This window comes from Opisthocomus hoazin, chromosome 6, assembly GCF_030867145.1.
Source record: "Opisthocomus hoazin isolate bOpiHoa1 chromosome 6, bOpiHoa1.hap1, whole genome shotgun sequence".
Classification (NCBI taxonomy): domain Eukaryota; kingdom Metazoa; phylum Chordata; class Aves; order Opisthocomiformes; family Opisthocomidae; genus Opisthocomus; species Opisthocomus hoazin.
The window spans coordinates 47,684,103-47,702,692 of NC_134419.1; the positions used below are offsets into that span (position 1 = coordinate 47,684,103).

The 18,590-nt window shown below is 36.3% G+C and overlaps 1 protein-coding gene across 2 annotated transcripts in view; it reads right to left on the reverse strand.

The window, feature by feature from the left end:
* Positions 1–191: 191 nt before the first annotated feature.
* The window catches only part of BMPR1A (bone morphogenetic protein receptor type 1A), an 87,492-nt gene continuing 69,093 nt past the window's right edge, over positions 192–18,590 (reverse strand). For both annotated transcript variants that reach the window (XM_075423025.1, XM_075423023.1), the window contains 10 exons: positions 16,407–16,569; positions 14,463–14,565; positions 12,844–12,943; positions 11,603–11,702; positions 10,539–10,683; positions 9,571–9,763; positions 8,884–9,181; positions 7,917–8,092; positions 7,322–7,452; positions 192–6,247 (listed from right to left, as the gene is read on the reverse strand). In XM_075423025.1, coding sequence (XP_075279140.1) covers positions 6,122–6,247; positions 7,322–7,452; positions 7,917–8,092; positions 8,884–9,181; positions 9,571–9,763; positions 10,539–10,683; positions 11,603–11,702; positions 12,844–12,943; positions 14,463–14,565; positions 16,407–16,569 — 1,535 coding nt within the window. In that variant the 3' untranslated portion in view covers positions 192–6,121. The remainder of the gene's footprint in view (positions 6,248–7,321; positions 7,453–7,916; positions 8,093–8,883; positions 9,182–9,570; positions 9,764–10,538; positions 10,684–11,602; positions 11,703–12,843; positions 12,944–14,462; positions 14,566–16,406; positions 16,570–18,590) is intronic.

The following is an 18,590-nucleotide window of genomic DNA, read 5'->3' on the forward strand; positions in this document are numbered from 1 at the left end:
TATTTGAAAGCTTGTACGTCAACTCACCAACCACTCAGTATGCTTTCTGGCTTGCATACAAAATATACACGGGTTTTCGGACATGGCACTGGATATGGTTGTTTCAGTTCTTAAATACTGATGCAAGCTCATCAGTAACACATTTTTATATAAAGGTGAAAAACAATCATACACAAACATTTTGATACGTCTTATTAGCAGGCAGCAGAATTTATTTCCATTTATTGAAATCCCCCATTTCTTTTCCAACAGCATCTTCATATCTTTAGCATACAGCACCATCCTGTGGTCATTTCATGACGCAATACTGGGGGACGGGGTGTGTGTGGAATTAAGTGCTCGTCAAAGCAAAGACTGGTGCAAAAAGCTTCAGTTACCCACAGTATTTGCATTATGTCCTCCTGTAACACTAACACAAAAATCCCAAATATCAGTCCAACCACTATCAGTGTAAGCAGTGAAGATATTCCAGAAACTACACAATATCCACAACCTTAAGAAAAAGTTTACTTTGCCAAGATACTAATCGTAAGGAGACCAAACCCTTGTGCAGTATGCTTTCCTGGTATCACGTATTGAGAAAAAAAAGGTTTAAAACTACATACAGTCTAGTCTTCTACTGTACTTTCCAGAACCCTAATTCAAGATTTTCACATTTGACTTTACAGGAAAAAAAGTGTTATAATTATCTTTATAATACACTGAAACCAGTTTATATCATGCTCAGACATCAAAACTTGCCAGCTACTGTAAAAAGCTTTCTTTAAAGCTAAGATTATTCCTGATCAAAGGCAAAAAGAGGATAGAAATTGATCTTACTTCTTCCTGCTTGCAAACTAAAAGTGAAGTCTTTGGAGAGTAGTAGCCAATACATTTCTGCAATGAAAAAAGAAATTCTGAGATTTTATAGTATTGTGTACTATCCCCTTGACTGCTCTTCACTTGCTTGAATCATAAATACCAGAGTGAATTCAGCAGGATATACAGAAGCACCTGCATAATTTTGCAACCAACAGCACATAAGTATATTAGCTCAAATCTCTTAATTTGGGTATCACTACACAAAAAGAATGTTGTACACAGAGGGAACAAAACCAATTACAGAATCCCCCATCCCTTTATTTTTTCTCTTTTTACTTGAAGCAAATTTACACGGATAAAAACAACATGTAGTGAACTTGCATATGCTCAAATAAAAGAACTACTCAATTTTGACTTGCTTCTGGCTTTGCTGCAAGACAGGGATGAAAATCAGGAGAAGGAAATATTGTTTTTACTGTTGTGCCCAAATTTTGTCCAAGGAACACAGAGCCTGATCTTATAGAGCACCAAATAATTGTCAACATTATTGAACAACAAAAGTGATCATTGACAACTTATTCAAAGACTAGGGGAAAAGCACCATAAATGAGGTACTAAAAAGTAGGGATTTACTTAGTTACAGTATTATGATTTCCAAGTCATTACATTTTTAAGGCAAAGTCTTATAGTAACAAAACACATAACTAATGTGTACTAAAATAAGGTTATTTACTTAAAAATGATACATTGGACATAATCTGTGTACAGAACAAGCAATTCATGGTAAACTCAATAAGGCACCTTCTAAAGCAGATGCTGTACAAAATACTTTAGTGTGTTACATTTTTAAAGGAGTATTCTACACTTCTGGCATATAACACACACAAGAGTGTGACCATTTGGCTTGTTCCACTCTTCTTTCATATTTTATTTACATATTCTCTAGGTTAACTACAATGTTATTTATTCTTCTTGTATACAATATAGTACATTTCATTTTGGGCATGGCATGTCAGAGCACAGATGTCACTACATGACGTGGGCATCTATAATCGCATTCAAAGGTAAAATATTACAAAGCAACAATTACATGAGATTTGTCCAACAATTAGAAGTAACGGGCATTCCACCTCTCTTACACCAACCAAAGCTTATACAACACTGCTCCATAAAGCACTGCATCGTGCAACACCTCCAGCCACTTTTAAACATCACCCCTATTTGGAATAAAGATTGTGGGCACAGGATAGAGTTTTGACTTCAGAGGCACTGTCAGAAGAATGAGGAAGTGCTAAACCATTCTCACATTGAAGATGAGTGCGTAACTTCCCTTTAAAAATATCTGCAATAGCCAAAGAATGCTTTTTATCTTGGTATCTTTGCTTTTCAAACATTTTCGACCATTAAAATACAGTCTGTGAAGACAGAGTAGATGAAATGTATCCAAACACATTCAAATGGTCATTTAGATCAAGTTCTAATATTTGATTCTAGACTATAGAGGTAACAAAATATTAATTTTACATTTTACTTATTACCTCAAAATAGACTAATTAAGAAAATAATTGGGGACAAGCGATGGATACTGGGAAAACTGTCAATTTCTTCAGTAAAACTCAGGAAAAATGACATACTGAGTAAAACTCGGAATAAACTCAAAATGTAAGCCTACGTTTTTCTGTAGGAATATCATGTTTCTTGTGGAATTTAGAAGTTAACCACAAACACAGAAACTTTCCTTTCAGTTGCTGTAAGAACTATGTAAGTGAATCAAATTATTTTCACCTAACTGAAATCACACGGAGTAGGTTAAACAAATACAGAAAAACTCCTCCGCATGTGAATGTTTAAGAACTTCCAAGGCACAGTCTTGATACTCCCCAATATGTTTTCCACACTTCTGATTTTTATATTTAAAAAAAGTGATAACACATTTGCCAGTTTTGGGGGATATTTTTCTTGGATGACAAATGCTTAAAATTTTGACCAACAAAATGGGATTATTCATACTCCAACAGAAGAATCCTACTACTCTCCCTGACCTTAAAGGCTTTTCAACTCTACAGTTCTGCATAAAGCAACAACTTAGTTCTAGAATCTGCACTCAGTATGCTTAATTATGTAAAAGCTAATGGGCTAGCTTTGAGCAAAGTTGGTTTTTTTCCCCCCAAATGATTGCTAAAATAGCTGTATAGATATGCTTAGGCTCTAACAGTGAATGACCTTACACGGAGTGTAGATATGTGCTCAAGTGCTTTATGCAACCAGGTTCTTTGGTGATAACTGTTTTTTATTTTTTTTTTTTTAGTATCAGGGAATCAAGGAATGCTAAAGACCCCAGCAGCTCCTGTTCAGGACAGTAACAACTGCATATGCATGATATGCTTGAGTATGAATCTAGTAACTGAAGTGCTGAAAAATTAAAGTTATGCTTAAGGCAAGAAGATTTTCTTTCTCTCAAAGATACTCTTCGCAACAGTCAGCTCACTACTTACTACTTCTGTGCTAAAGTGAATGTGTAAACCAATTCAGGTCTTAAGATATCTACCAAAGATCACCATCCTATTGCCTTGCAAAACAATGGAAGAGAAAATAAGTGAATAATTAAAACCCATCAAAATTCACACTTTCAGCAACGGCTTCCTGAAGACTTGGGAAAAACGAATTAAAAAATTCACAAAACACATTTACACATAACTATGCTGTGGCAACTTCTAAAAGAAATAAAAAAGTATTCTAAATATGAATGGGTTAATTTAAATAGACCTCCATGCTCTGAAAGTTTAAGCTAGCAAGGTACCTATAGAAACATTTTTCCTGCTTATTGATAAAAATCTTAGAGGAGGGAAAAAAAGCTCATCCCTTACATTTTTTTGGCTCATACCAAACATTTTCCAACTACCTGTGCAAAAACTGTGTGCGAAGACATGATCAACAATTTCAAACTTATCATATATTTCTTGGCAATGGACGGAAAAATGATCTTTAAAAAAGCCCTTTACCATGAGGATTGTGGCACAGTATCACATATCTCTTGCTGTTTTCAAATAAGTTAAAATTACAGCTGACACACCTATGAGCTTTTTAGCCAGAATACATATTAATACTTAAAGGCATTACTGAACAAAAGTAATGACTTTATTTTTTTTAAAAAAAGAAATGTCCCTCAAAATAGCTAGTTTTCTATAAAATACATAGAACTGTTAAATAAAGTCTGTACATCACAATAGAAAATAAAAATACTGCGATCTTTTGCCTGACCATTTACATTATGTGAACTACAGAATTAGAACAAAAAAATAACATGTTAGAAGGTTGCATTTGTTCATAAATCACATTAGTTCTGCATTACATTGTTTTCTATTAGTTACATTTTCAAGGGAAATTTAAACACATATCAAAACAAACTCCATGTACATATTTTAAGACAACAAATAATCTGGCATAAATCAATCTGAAGTTTTAACATTTTTTTCAGTTTTTGTATTATTCCTTTTTTCTTCAAATCTCAACTATGGCATATGTGTGTGTGCATGTATCTAATTGTACACATGTACCTAGGACTAGGTGGTTTTTACTAAAGCACAAAACACATCATATAAATAAGTTCCCTTTTTAAAGTTATCTAGAACAAGATTTACAGTACAAAGTTACAGGCACTTAAATTATCAAATAGGTTCAATGGTTCCAATACTGTGTGTTCATTCTTCTGATGAGTCACCGCATTTGAAGCTTTAACTTGAGTTATGGTACTATTTTCTAACTTTCAAGTAGAAGTGCCAAAGGAATTATAAACCAGTAATTCTGCTTTACAGTAACCTCACGGAGGGAGTCTGGTTTTTAACCAACTTGTCTGGGTCAGTGAAGAAAAGGAGGGAACTACAGTTTCCTGTGCATGCCAAGCAGTTGGCACTATAGGACCAAATTTTGCAGTTATGTTAACTTACTTCATGAATTATCTTTCAATGCCATTCCTCCCAAATGTGCCTAACTAGAACTTAAAACACTCACCGATCTACCTTGTCTCAACTCCTGAATTTTGTAACTGTCCACTAAGTGGCCCACAGACGTGACCTCCTGCATTTACATCAGGGCAACCGAGCTCAAAATCCTCTGCACGCTGTGGATCTTATCTTCAGCAGTTCACATACTCAATTCTCCTGGTCTTGACCTTTACCATCTTCTCCAATCTTCTGAGTGCCCGGCATGCACTTCCTGCCTTCCCTCTTTCGTGTCTATAAATTAGGCTTGTTCTCAAGCCTTTCAAAACTTGTCTTCTGCCTAGTTCTGTCAAATAATGCAAAAGCATGCTCCTACAGCTGACTGATTCCCCCTGTATGGAAAAAAGTTCAGAGCATGACAGACACCACCAGTGTGTCCCAATAAAGTACAAAGGCAAAACACGTTATCAAGGGTCTTTCTGTCAAGATGTGAAGTATTCTACAGCAAAAATGCTGGTTGCATGTGGCATTGCGAAATATATGCTAAATTTCAAATTTAATCCACTAGCCCACTAGACTGTGAGAGATGACCAAGGCAGTCTATACCTCTAAGAGGGGCTGTTTCAAGCTCTCTTCAGACTTAGCTAGGCATTCCTTAATTTACTAACGGTTCACATTTTTGCAGTTCTCTTTGTGACCAAAACAAGAACAGAAATAAAATTAAAATTGAGATTCTGGAAGATAGCTTAATGGCAAGGAGTAAATTCTGTAGCAAATCTGATTGTGGAGCCACAAAATGCATGGAGCCCTGACCATAAACCTTTGTTCATTTAAATGGTTTCTTATCTATTCCAAATGACAGCAAAATAATCCTGGCACACGCATAAATGCATAAGGTACTGTTAAACTGAGTAGTATCACAAACAGATTCATAACCTACAGGCTGTTTCACAAAAACTTGGCATGGATTGACTAGGTTTTATCAGGTAGAAGGCAAAAAAAAAAAAAGCTTATATTCTCCATCTCTGTTGAATCCGGATAGCTTGTTAGGCTTTCACAGAAAGCACTGTAATCTGAACATTCAATTCAGTACCCAGAGTTTAACTGGAGACTCACTAAGTATGACGAGTCTCAATGCAGCTCAAACAAAACCAAAACGTGTATTTTATCAAGGCTGTCCATATACGTAGCATGTACTGTAGCGAGGCTCTCAGTATCACAGTCTATGAAGTACTGAAAGATTTGATTAGCAGCCTGTAGAAGTGTGCTGAGAAAATATACTGAATCTCAGTTATTTCCTCTTTCCACATAGGTCTCACCCATGTTTGAGTGAAAAGATTGAGGAGTCCAGCTTTGCTCTCCAATGTCAATTTACTATGTCAAATCTTTACATCTTGTGATTCCACCATCTTGGCAAGCGTCTTCTTGATCCTCAAAGCAGTGAGCCTTGAGGCAGGATTATGAGCCCAGCATTCAGACATTAATTTCAATATTGCCCTTAAACACTGTAAAATAAAACACAAAGGAACAGTATTGTAATAACTGACAGATCTGAGAGGTGTGTAATTTTGGTTTGCCATCAAGCCCAAGTTATAGAAGTCTTAAGTCCAAATGTACAACTTCTACATTATGTGCAAAATTGCTGGTACAAACTATTATAAACAGATCAAACAAAAAAAACCAACAACCTACAACCACCACCAACTATGTCCCAATCCTCTTTTTTTACCCCTCACTTTCACTGCCAGTGTTACCACAGCTGGAAGTAACTGAAGTATTTCTTCAGTTTCACAAAGATGCATTACCTGAATTTATTATTACAGCTCAAGAACAGTGCTACAAAAATGGTAGCAGTAAGCAGAAAAATATCCATATATATAGCAGAAAAGCTGTAGAGAACTTTTTCAGTGAAAATGAAGATGTGACAACAGTTCTTTCAGCAGCCAGAAAATGATATGGAAAAAACTGGGAACTCCTAATAGAAATCAAGGATTTGGGGAAGAAAGGATATGGCATATCTGGCTTGCTATGTGAAATAGGTATGTCTTCTTTACTGTTCAAGCTTTAACCTTTAAAAACACATTAAATTTAATATTTTAGTTACATCATGGCTTGCCCTGGAATGCACCAGTAAAAACGAAAAAAAGAGAGAGAGAAAAAAAGAGGAAATCAACACAAAGAAATAGCTTTATATTCCATGAAACACCTTATGCGACAAACCATTATGCTATATACATTAAGACTAATAAAACCTATTAAAAACTCCTTTAAGTTCCAGCTCCAGTGAAAACTCTGAAAAACATTCCGCTATCTAAAAAGAAGAACTTGGTGCACTATTCATACATTTGGATGCTGCTTAAGGGTATCTTCCCCTCAGCTCACTGAAAAGACACAGGAAAAACTCTGGTATTTTGAGTTGATTTCAAACATGTCTTTCTCCTATTGTTGCTGTGAGGTTTTCAAAATATCAGAATGTCTGAACATCGTCCCTATTTTACTATGTTTTAATATTTATTAAACTAAAGTACCCTTCCATATTAATGAACATATTGAACTAATTTTTCCTTCAGCATACTCACTTCATCACTATTCCATCTATTCGATACTACTGGGCGGAGGCGTTTGACACACACCACTTCTCTCATGTCCTCGTAAGAAGGATCATTTGGCACCATGTCATAATACGGCAACTGATACTCTTCAACAATACCTGGAGATAATTGTGAAAGATAAAAAACCATTTAAAAAATCAAATAAATCTATACATCTACTCTGAGATCTCCTTAGTTGGGAGCAAAAGTTAACTCAACTTTGTACCAAGGGAAACCCACCACACTGTTCTACTCTGATAAAAAGCAAAAATTTCACTACAGCGATCAGACATTTACCAGAAAACCACCAATATTATGAATATTAAGTTTAATAGCCACAATAATTCCTTGCAGTCCCTTTGACTTTGATACCCAGTGCAGAATTCAACATCTTCTAATCCACCACATGCTACAAAGAAACAGGGAGAAAACATGAGATGGAAGAAGAGGAGAAAACAAGTGAAGATCTATCAGGTCACAACAGAAGCTGATACAGCAGGCTTGTTCTATTATTTCCTGAAAAAGTACTGTTAAAGTGAGACAAGGGCCTGGCAGATTTTATACAGAATATTTAAAAGTTTACCTCCTGTGACACAGCGCCGAGCCATTTCCCAAATGATCAGCCCAAAACTGTAGATGTCAGCCATGATGTATGGTTGGAAATGGTTTTTATTTAGGCTTTCATCTAGGACCTCTGGAGCCATGTAACGTTTTGTTCCCACTCTAGTATTCAAGGGAACATCAACTTCGTTTGTGTCACTATATGAAAATATTAAGAAGTTAGTGAATTGTGGACTATTACAAGACATGGTATGAAATCTTGTATGATGCAATCACTACACGCTGCAAAGCTCTCATTTACAAATTAAATTCTTCCTTTTATTTCCCTCTCAATACTACACTTACAATACCTTGTACCTCCCTGAAAAAGATTATCTAGAAAAACAATAGTGAGTACAGAAGTTGACAGTTTACTGCTTCTTTTGCAAGACACTGAAAATACATATGAAAAAACTGACTTAAAAAAAACTATAAAGATGAGTATATTTGGTAACAACTCAGAAGATTATTTGCAAAGGCTTATACTTTCTTTCTGTTGTATCAAAGGACAATACTCTGGCTCCATTGAACTTAAAAAAAAAAAAAGAAAAAGCATTTGATAACACTATTATAGTATTACTTCTTCAATTAAGTTTCAACTCCCTTTACACTGTTTAAAGTTTCTGCGAGATAATTTATAATGAAACTACATGATAGCAATTACTATGAAAGGCCAGTTTCATGTAACAAATGAATCGGTCTCTTCTTCCTTTTCTCTAACGAAACTACTTTCCACAAGAGTAGTTTTTTCATTGTTCTCTTACCAACCTACTTTCATCTTGATGCTTACCTACATTCAAAGGAAGAACAGCATTTTACTCTCAAAACTGAAAAAAACCTGAAAGCATGCAACCAACTGACTCCAACTTCCTTTTAAATTGGATAACTGGCACATTAAAAGAAAAAAAATATAGAAAAGTTTTCTCATTATAGAGGATTTGTTCATTTACCTGTTAAATTTGACTGCAAGACCCAAGTCAGCAATGCAGCAGGTTCCATTTTTCTTTATCAAGATGTTTTTACTCTTCAGATCCCTGTGTGCAATAGCAGGCTTGCCTTGTGTCCCATAAATTTCTGTGTGCAGATGGCACAGACCACACGCAGCAGAATATGCCAGTTTGAGGAGAGCCCTGTTGTCTAGTGTAGTGCATTTCAGAAAATCATACAATGATCCATTTTCATGATAATCTGTAATCAAGTAAAGCTGTGTCCAGGAGCCAGTGCCTTTAATATCTGCAGCTATGAAACCTATGAAATATACAAAGTTACAATTTATTTGTACATAAATTTTTTACGCAACAGATTTAGTAAGCATTCCTAAAGCTGTATTCTCTTGGACTGTATCAAAAAAAGTACCTGTTCCCCTTTTGAAAACTAATAATGTAGAAGCTCAGATTTCAACCATACATGAGTTTACCATTCCAGTCTTCCAGTGAAGAGACTGCAGACACGTTTCCAACCAGAAGCAGCAAGATTCTACCCTTCTATTAACATTTTGTTAGCATACATTAAGGGACACCCATCTCGTTATTTCCATAGAAGCTGCCATATATCCCTCAAGCCACCTACTAAGAATTCCTCCTCCTTCAGCCACACACAAGCCCCCCCAGCAGCCAAACAATGTACTGCTTCCTCACCAAGGATGTTTTCATGCCGCATTAAAACAGTTTGGTAAATCTCTGTTTCTCGAAACCAACTGGCTTCTTCTGTGGTGAAAAACACTTTCACTGCGACTTTTTCACCCCTCCACTTGCCCATCCACACTTCACCATATCTTCCTTTTCCAACCTGCCTCACCATCTGAATTTGTTTGGCAATAGTGCGCTGAACCTAGGGAAGAAAGAAAAAATTAAAAAGAAAAAAAAAAAACAAACCCCAAAAAAACCACCAAAGAAAAGAGGGAAAGGTGGAAGAGGGAAACCCAACAATTAACCAAAAGCACCTGGACACGCTGCCTCTCAAGCTTGGACTGCTTTGAATTTTCATCCCATGGTAAAATTTGTTCTTAATTAGTTTCCGGTATTCCCATTTCAAACTCATTACTGCTGCCTCCAAAGAAGAATTGCATAACAAACCCAAAAAGATTACATCAGCTCAACCTCTTATTTAATTCAGATGCATTCTCTTGCATTCTATTTGTTTCTATTTTACACATAATTACAGTCATCTGTCTCACTGGCTAATTTTTATGCAAGTATAATATAGGATGGTGAATCAAGAATTATGGACAACCATGAGCCAATAAAAAGCATATGTATTTTAACGGACAGTGGACCCTAAGAAAAAAAATAGCTTTGAGTTTGCTCAATTCAATACCTGTATTATCCATTTTTATCTTTATGTCTACACACTCCAATTTTTCTTTAAATTTTGCTGATGTCAACAGATTTTGTAACATATAAACTAATTTTGCATTTCATTTTAGTTAATTATATGAAGATGGGCTTTTGTACATGTTTAGTTTGTACCATATCTTTCACAGTAATTGCATATAAAATAATTAACATACTGTATGGATAAACTGCTTTGTTCTAGGCATTAGGTACAAACCAGACTTTGTGTTCAATGGAGAGAAGTTCAGTGAAGAAAAATGTTTATGATTTACCAACAACGGTAGTCCTGATCCACTCCCAGAACTCTGTGACTGGTCAATCAGGTCTTTTAATGACTCCCCAGCTGGAATAAACGCTTCATCTTGTTCCAGGTCACGATTATAACAGTGTCTCTTTGCCATCGACTTACAGTAATGCCTGAGGAAGTAAGAGGAGAAGTTAAGATGAACTCCAAAACAGTCTTCAAAATATGTAGTAAATTGATTTAGGAAAAAAGCTATTTAAATGTACAAGTTTTGTCAAAAGAAAAATAAACCATCAGGTTTTACTGTATCCTTTTTTTTCCAGAAATGTAACTTACATAGTGTTTTAATATTAAGGAGTTGTTGTAATGCGAGTAGAGACACGTCAGTTTATTATGAGTCAGGTAGAAACCTAGCATTTTTAATACTCAGCTCACAGCCAGTGTTACTAGCCACTGGTTTTGGTTTAAACTAACAGACTGAACCCTGAACCATGGCAGGCGAGGCTGACACATGCACGTTTCTGCTGAAACTGTTAGAACAACGATCACCTCTGGCTCAGGGCTGGAGCTGACAGCAGCAGGCACAGACTCGGAAGCTGCACCCGCACGAACTGCCATAGCTCAGCTGATCAATTCTTTTGTTTTGAAACACAGCACAAAAAGGAAAAGTTGTAAAACACATCCTTGTCACTTTAGGTTTGCAAAAGCACTTTACAAAGGCAAATCTCAGAAGCAGATGGAATTTAACCATCAAAACTGACTGAGGATTCGAGAACACAAAAAGCATTAAGATGTTCCTGTTAACCGGATGTTATGGCATCAAAGGTATATGTAGCCTAGAAAACTGTAAACACTTTGTAGCCAAAGGAAAGGATCAAATTCCTTTAAATTCTATGCTGTGAACATTTCATTTTACCTAGCAATGCAAACTGCTATCCACAGAAATGTTAAATTAAATTACAGCAGTTTCACTCCCAATCTATTTTTGTCAAAAATACATATGATTAACTGAGGAGGTTTACAAAATAACTGTTCTGTTTACACTCATTTGACAAATTAAAAACATTGTCAATAAAAAAGCACTTTCCTTACTTGTAACAAAAGCAGCTAAGTAAGATGATCATGACAATTATGCAGACTGCCATAGAAATCAACACTGCCATCCACCGAATGCTGCCATCAAAAAGTCCATCTATTGAAAAAAAAAAAAGTTTCCAAAGTCTATTAATTAAACATCTATTGTAAACAGTTTATTTCGGTACAGCATTTTCAGACACTGTGTATATGAATGTGCACAAACTGAAACACAGGAGGTTTTGTCTGAACATCAGGAAAACTTCTTTACTGTGAGGGTGACCAAGCACTGGCACAGGTTGCCCAAGGTGGCTGTCGGGTCTCCCTCCCTGGACATACTCCAAAGCCACCTGGACATGGCCCTGTGTAACCAGCTCTAGGTGGTCCTGCTTGAGCAGGTGGGGTGGACCGGACTATCTCCAGAGGTTCTATCCAACCCTCAACCCACCCGTGATTCTGTGCCAGTATGTGGAGCCACTTGCAAAACACCAGAAAGGAGTAAGACAGCTGATGCATATAATACAAACATATGAAATTACACAAAATTTAGAGTGATTTAGTATCAAAGTAAGTATTTGCACCAGAAAAGCAAAAATAATTTCATCTGAATGGCAACAGAAAAAAAAGGATTTAACTTAAGTTTTTGGGATTGTTGGTTTTGGTTGACTCTTGTTAGTTTGTTCTTAGAAATAGAAATGAAAGATTTACAGCACTAAGATTCTGAGAAGGTATTAAGCAGCAGTTAAACCAGTACGACTTGTCTAGCAACGAATGGGTAAGTGGATGAAAATATAAACTTTTTCACTGGGAACAGCAGAAAGAAGAGAATAAACTTACAGTAGACAACAGTTAACAATGTCAGAATATTTTTTTTTTAAAAGATAGATTCATCATGGCAAAAGCACAGCAGAGATTAAGAAAACCATTTCAAAAAGAAAAGAAAACAGGCTGTGGAAACAGAATAAAAACAGATCAAAAGATCACAGGCAGACCAAGATAAGAGCAAACTGAGTAAGAGAATAAAAATACCATGAGTGACTGATGGAGATAAATATTAACTTGGAAGTGGCAGAAAAGCAAAACTGGAAACAGAGTATGAAGTGTAGTACAGAGCTTCATATAAAATTACTCAGTAAGGAAAAAACAGATTTGTGCAATACTGCAATTACATCTTCTCCTTATTTTTATCTGTTGATCAGGAAGAACGGAATCCACATAGCAGTTATTAGCAGCACTGTGAACACCTATGAGCTGTTTACCTGCACTATCAAGTGGTGGTAATGTTGGCTGTAAATCCTGATTGCAGAAATCAGTTCGACAGCATTCAATTGTTCGACGTAATTGTGCTTTTGGCGAGTCCTGTTGAAGGAGAATTGAATAAACATTCAGATTTTGAAGTGATCAGCTGGGACAGGGACAGGTGATGCTACTGATGCAACATAGCACAGACAAAAGTTAAGTTATTTCATTTAAAAAAAACAGTTCAACCTCACCATGTGATATATGAGAACTTCACAGTGGCAGACAAGCGTCATCTAATCTCTTTGGGTGCATACATTCCATGTTCACACTTTTTTATTTTTCATGGAACTTTTACTTGGTGCACAGATACAGATGGTTCCCACTTAAGTCGCTATTTCACACATTGCAAAATTTTTAAGATTGGTCAAAAGCAGTTAATCATACGTTAAACAAATACTGCTCAAAACAAAAATCCCAATCCCTTTAGAAGTCTTTCTCTTGCACTCATCATGGCAGCACTGTTTGCTTCAAAAACATCTTCAGAACACTATATAAAAGATGTAAAAGCATGAAGATTGATCTGAAGGTGAAACACCAATATAAATACAGGAACAATTTCATGAGGTCATTGTGATACCTCATGTCTGATTTGCACTAACTCCGAACAGTCACAGCTGTAACTGAGGTCAACAGTGCTTTCAAAACGCAGTGCTACTGACAGCTACGTTACATAGGAACTCAAGTCCTAGAGATTTAAAATTGAGTGTCCAAAACAGTGATACTGGGGGGAGGGGGAAATATCCCAACTGGTGATTAGCTCTGAAAGCTTTGTTTAAAGTAAGCAACGTGACAGAAGAAAAGGCAAAATCCAGTCTTCCAAGGCAATATCCATTTGCCCAGCTAGCACTATATCCCGTCTTCTAAAAAAATCTTTGCTTTATTAACCGTGTTTTTCAGTTCCAACTTTTGTAACAGATTAAGAAGTTCTAACGGCAGCAATCTGCTTAATTATATGCCTTGACATCAAAAGCAACTTATAGCCATGCAATTAACGAGACATAACTCTTCTAGAAAGTGGGGAAAAAAGAAGTTATACATTGAACAGGAAAACATACACATTTGGTAAACTGTGTGTACATGCCCATGAAACTATGGGAGCTCTTGTGTAATCTATGAAGGCAACTCTCTATGATTATGCTCTTCTGTCAAATCAACTGAAGAAAACAAGAAATGCCAAATGAAAACAATCAAGAAATACTGCATTCAAACATTCAAACTACTCAGATCAATTAGATTGACTCTAAAGCTGTCTCATCAACTTAGAAAACAGCTGACAAAAGTAAAGGTTGATATCCTCTGTTCTTTTTGTCAGTGGCTTATAGATACTTGCAGAGAACTCCAACAAGCTAGGATCCTATTCCAATCTTTGCTCAAACACCATTAAGTGTCCTTTCTGTCACTACTCACCCACAACTGTTCTGTTCCGTTCTCCTCCGTGGAAAATGGCAACATGTAAAATTCTGTGACTGCGCTTGTAAACCACAGAGATATAAACTGCTTACAGTACATCATCTCTAACCCTACACGCTCTCCATGGAGAAAGATCTTAAATTGTAACGATAACTCATTTTTTTACCTTGCACTGAAAGTCTGAACCTTCATACTTCATGCAGCCAGAAGCAAGTGTGGGTTCTCCATGTTCATCTTCCTCAATGATAGCAAAACAATGTCCATTAGTTCTGGAATAAACATATCAACTGTGCTTTACCAACATGTTCGTTGTTTAATATGCAGCATTAGTTGACCATGAACCATTAGTAATACTACAATGGCAACATCTAGAAAAATTCTTCTTCAACATAGCACTTAGATACAGTTTGAGAACAAAAGACCCCCGCAGCAATTTCAAATAGAACACTGTGGGGATATTCTGTCTTCTACTTCCTCACCCCACTTCAAGATTGCTTATATCCAACCACACGCACGCAGTTGTTCAGAAAAAGCTGAGGGGGTGGAAGAGCTGAGATCTGACTAAAAAGGCTTACCAACTACAATTTTATAGGTTAAAAGAAAAATAAAATTCACTTGTGTCTGTTCTTGAAACTGCAATGATAAACTCTGGAAGTCTCAAAGACAAGTTCCAGTCAAAAGCTCAGCTATGCTCTTCTCACATAAGGTCTCTCAAATATTCAGCCTTTAGGGCAAAACAAACAAAAAAACCCCAAACCCACTTTCTGAAGTTGACAGTAACAAACAGATTACATTCTTTCAAAAAATGGCACTTCAGTTGCCCATTATCTCTTTATACAAATGCTTTTTGATTTCTATGCTACACGAAAATATCAACAATATTTGTAAAGAATCCCAAATGAATTCGCAACAGTGCTTTCAACACCTGTTTTTATTAAGTAAATCAAATTCATTCATCCCCTGAATGCACGTACTAAGGAACACAAAGCCAGAAATATTTTTGTTTGCCTAAAATTTTTTATTTATATCAATGTAAAGAAATGCAGATTTGGGAAGCTTAATGCCATAAAATACCCTGTATATCACACTACATGAGTGTTATTAACAGTTTTATTTTCAGAATAATAATCTATACAGCCATTAGTTCAAGGGCAAAAAATTAATAAGGCCTATACTGGCTGCATACACTAGAGGGCGACCAAAAGCAAAAAATAAATGACCACAGGAACCGAAAGACAAAACACTGGATGGTAACTGAACGTTTTCCAGGTGCAAAACTATGTTTGTAAAATACTACCTGTGTTTACGTTTAAAAAGACAGTAGTGTTAAATCCCCCTGCTTGGGTTCCACAAAAACTACTTTATCTGACAAGTGACAGCTTTAGAGAGGCTTAATATTATGTGTTAAAGTGAAGACTCGAAGTGCAGTAACGAGTAATATGTTTTCTATTAGGTATCTTTATATTAAGTCTAAAGCAAGAACACATAAGGGCCTTAAACATGGAACTGCGAATGAAGAGAAAAAAGGAAAATAAGGATATGTCACGACACGAAAAAACCATCTTAAGCTAGGACATAATAAGTGCTTGAGTCTGCTAGGATTCTTATGTCTGTCAAAGTTATAACTACCCTCCTGTCCCTTTACGTTCAGAAGCTTTTCTTTTTTTTCCCCTGCCTTTCCCTCATACTCTACAACTAATGAACACATAACAAGAAGAATTCTCAGTAAAGAGCTATCTTTTGACATTACCTTTTGACTACTGACTGAGGAGATATTAGACTAAGGAAGCAGGTTCAGATTCGGGTCATTTAATACTCACTCAGCTGTAAGATGCTACAGGTTACTTAAAACCTCAGTCCTTCAAAGCAGTTGCTGGGGGTAAAAATTACTTGTAGCAAACGGTTCTAAGGTATGGTGAAAGCAGCATTGTTTTCATACAGATGACCGTGGATTTTAGTGCCCAGCTCTCCACAGAAACAGTGAGTTTCTAATCAATTACGGTTAAATCACCTGACAGAACCTCAGTCAGCACTCTAGAGATGTTTGCTCTCTCGCAAGCAAAAAACAGCCTCTTCAAAGAGCCGCTTCTATCCTGCATGCAATACTTACATGCAGGTATTATTAATAGCATCATCTGGACAATGTCCTGAGCAGTAGCACTTAAGAAAAGGTAAAGTGTCCTCTGGAGCAAGAGTTACTCCATTTGCTTGTTTCTTTTGGTCAGGATTCGTCTTCATTCCTGTGCCATGAAGCATGCTGTCTCGATTTTGACCTGGACATTTAAAAAAAACCAAAGACAATATTTTTGCATCTCTGATAACTGTTCAGGAGCTTTACAGGCAAACCATGACAACAGAATAATTACATTAACAGATAATTCAATTATACAAGACATAGGAACCTCCTCTCCCAATGTTATGGCAGAGACCTGAGTTAATCATTTTATTCCAGAAATACTTAGTTCAAATATTTTGTATCTTAACAGCAGATCTTCCAACCATAATTGATATGAAGAAGACAGTTCCCCTTTTTGAGGTGGGGCAGAAAAGTAGTGATGTAACTGGTAAGAATTTTCTGAAGAAAGCCTTTCTCATTCATTTGTTTAGAAAACCAAAATGCTGACTGCTTGATAACCACAACAGTATAATTTTATGCATGACTGAACATACTTCATATGCAATTTTCTAATTTTCTGAACTGAAGTCATTTTTTACGGATTCACAGTCTCACAGAAGAGCAATAATAGCTCCAAAATCTGTCAGGTTTTTTGATCTCTGCATACGTTAGTACTTCAAAACAGAGCTAAGTAGATCTTGTTTGCAAATTAAATTTCAGTAAATAACAGGAACATCCACATAAATGAGCTTTCAGAGACTAAAAATAGGGCTAAATCACATTCCAAGTAACCCTCAATTTCTCAACAGTAGTAGAGTTGAGCGTGATTTGTTCTAGTTCATATTAAAGTGCTTTTGTGAACGCAGGCATTCAGAAGAAAAACTCCATCCGTTTTCTTCTTAGCAAAAGATATCCAGAAAAAAAATTAAGGAACATTATCTGCCTCATTTCAAATATGCTTTGTAACCTCTATATGAGATGAGAACATCTTCATCCATCTCCTCCAGCTTTATCACACACAATTTTAACCAACAGAAAAACTCTTTCTGTCCATCATCTAACAGTATTCTTGGCCCTAAGTCCTCAAGGTGTGAGCCAAACAAAGCTAGCAGAGTTGTGAAGAGACTATCACCCACATTGACACAATTCACAGCAAGCCTCTGGGGGAGGCTCAGTATGCAAGAAGAGAACAGCCAGTGAGGACCAACAGAAGCTTTTACAACTTCAGTGATAAATAAAAAGGTGGAGGTACCTCAGTACTGCTCAAGAAGATTTTATTCATGATAAAAAATGCAATTTATCTAAGAATTAGAAAAAAAAAAAAAAAGACCAGGAAATTCATGGTCTCCTTAAACTAAACCCACCGAACGCTACCTGTAAAGTAATGAGAACATTGCTCTCCCGTTGTACTTTGCTTGAAAGATGTGCAGAAAAACTTGATTAAAACCCTGTGCAGATACCACCCTCTGGGGGTATATCACTCTATTGTAACATCCACTATATCATTCAGCCAAATGTGCGATTAAGTATTTGTGAAATTTGATCTTACTGTCCCGAAAAAAGCAGACTTGCAGATTTCCTTCTCCGATTAACACAGCACACCCAGAGCATTGCCCCGATTTAGCAATTTCCCTTGAAGTAATGAAACTGCCCTTTTCAGATACAACTAAGTGCACATCCTAAGAACGTACAGCACCATTTACCTAAACCCTCAAATCACTTAGCCACATTTTATTTGGAATGTAGTTTTCAAACACTATTTCAGTAATGCCAGAGTTAAATCTTCCTGATACGTACAAACTGTTAACAAGAAAGAAGCTCCAATGCTAGAATAACACAGCGTTTACCTGTGCAATAGGTATTTCTAACAAAAAAGAATTTTGCACGTATGAAATAGCAGCTCCTCCTCTCTCTTTCTACTGATTTCCTCCCAGCATAAACTGAAAGCTCATTTTAATGCTGTGCTACCGATGTTACACAACACCCTGTATTCACATTTAAGAAAGCCTTACCTGCTCAGGGAACAGGTAATTCTACTTCATATTTAAAGGAAAAGCCACTGCATATGTACAAATATTGTCTTTCCTTCTAAGTTTGTGGAACTACTTAGATACGTTTCCTATTTAATGTTATAAAACCCCCTTTATCTTCAGGGACATTCCACATGTTAAAAGTCTG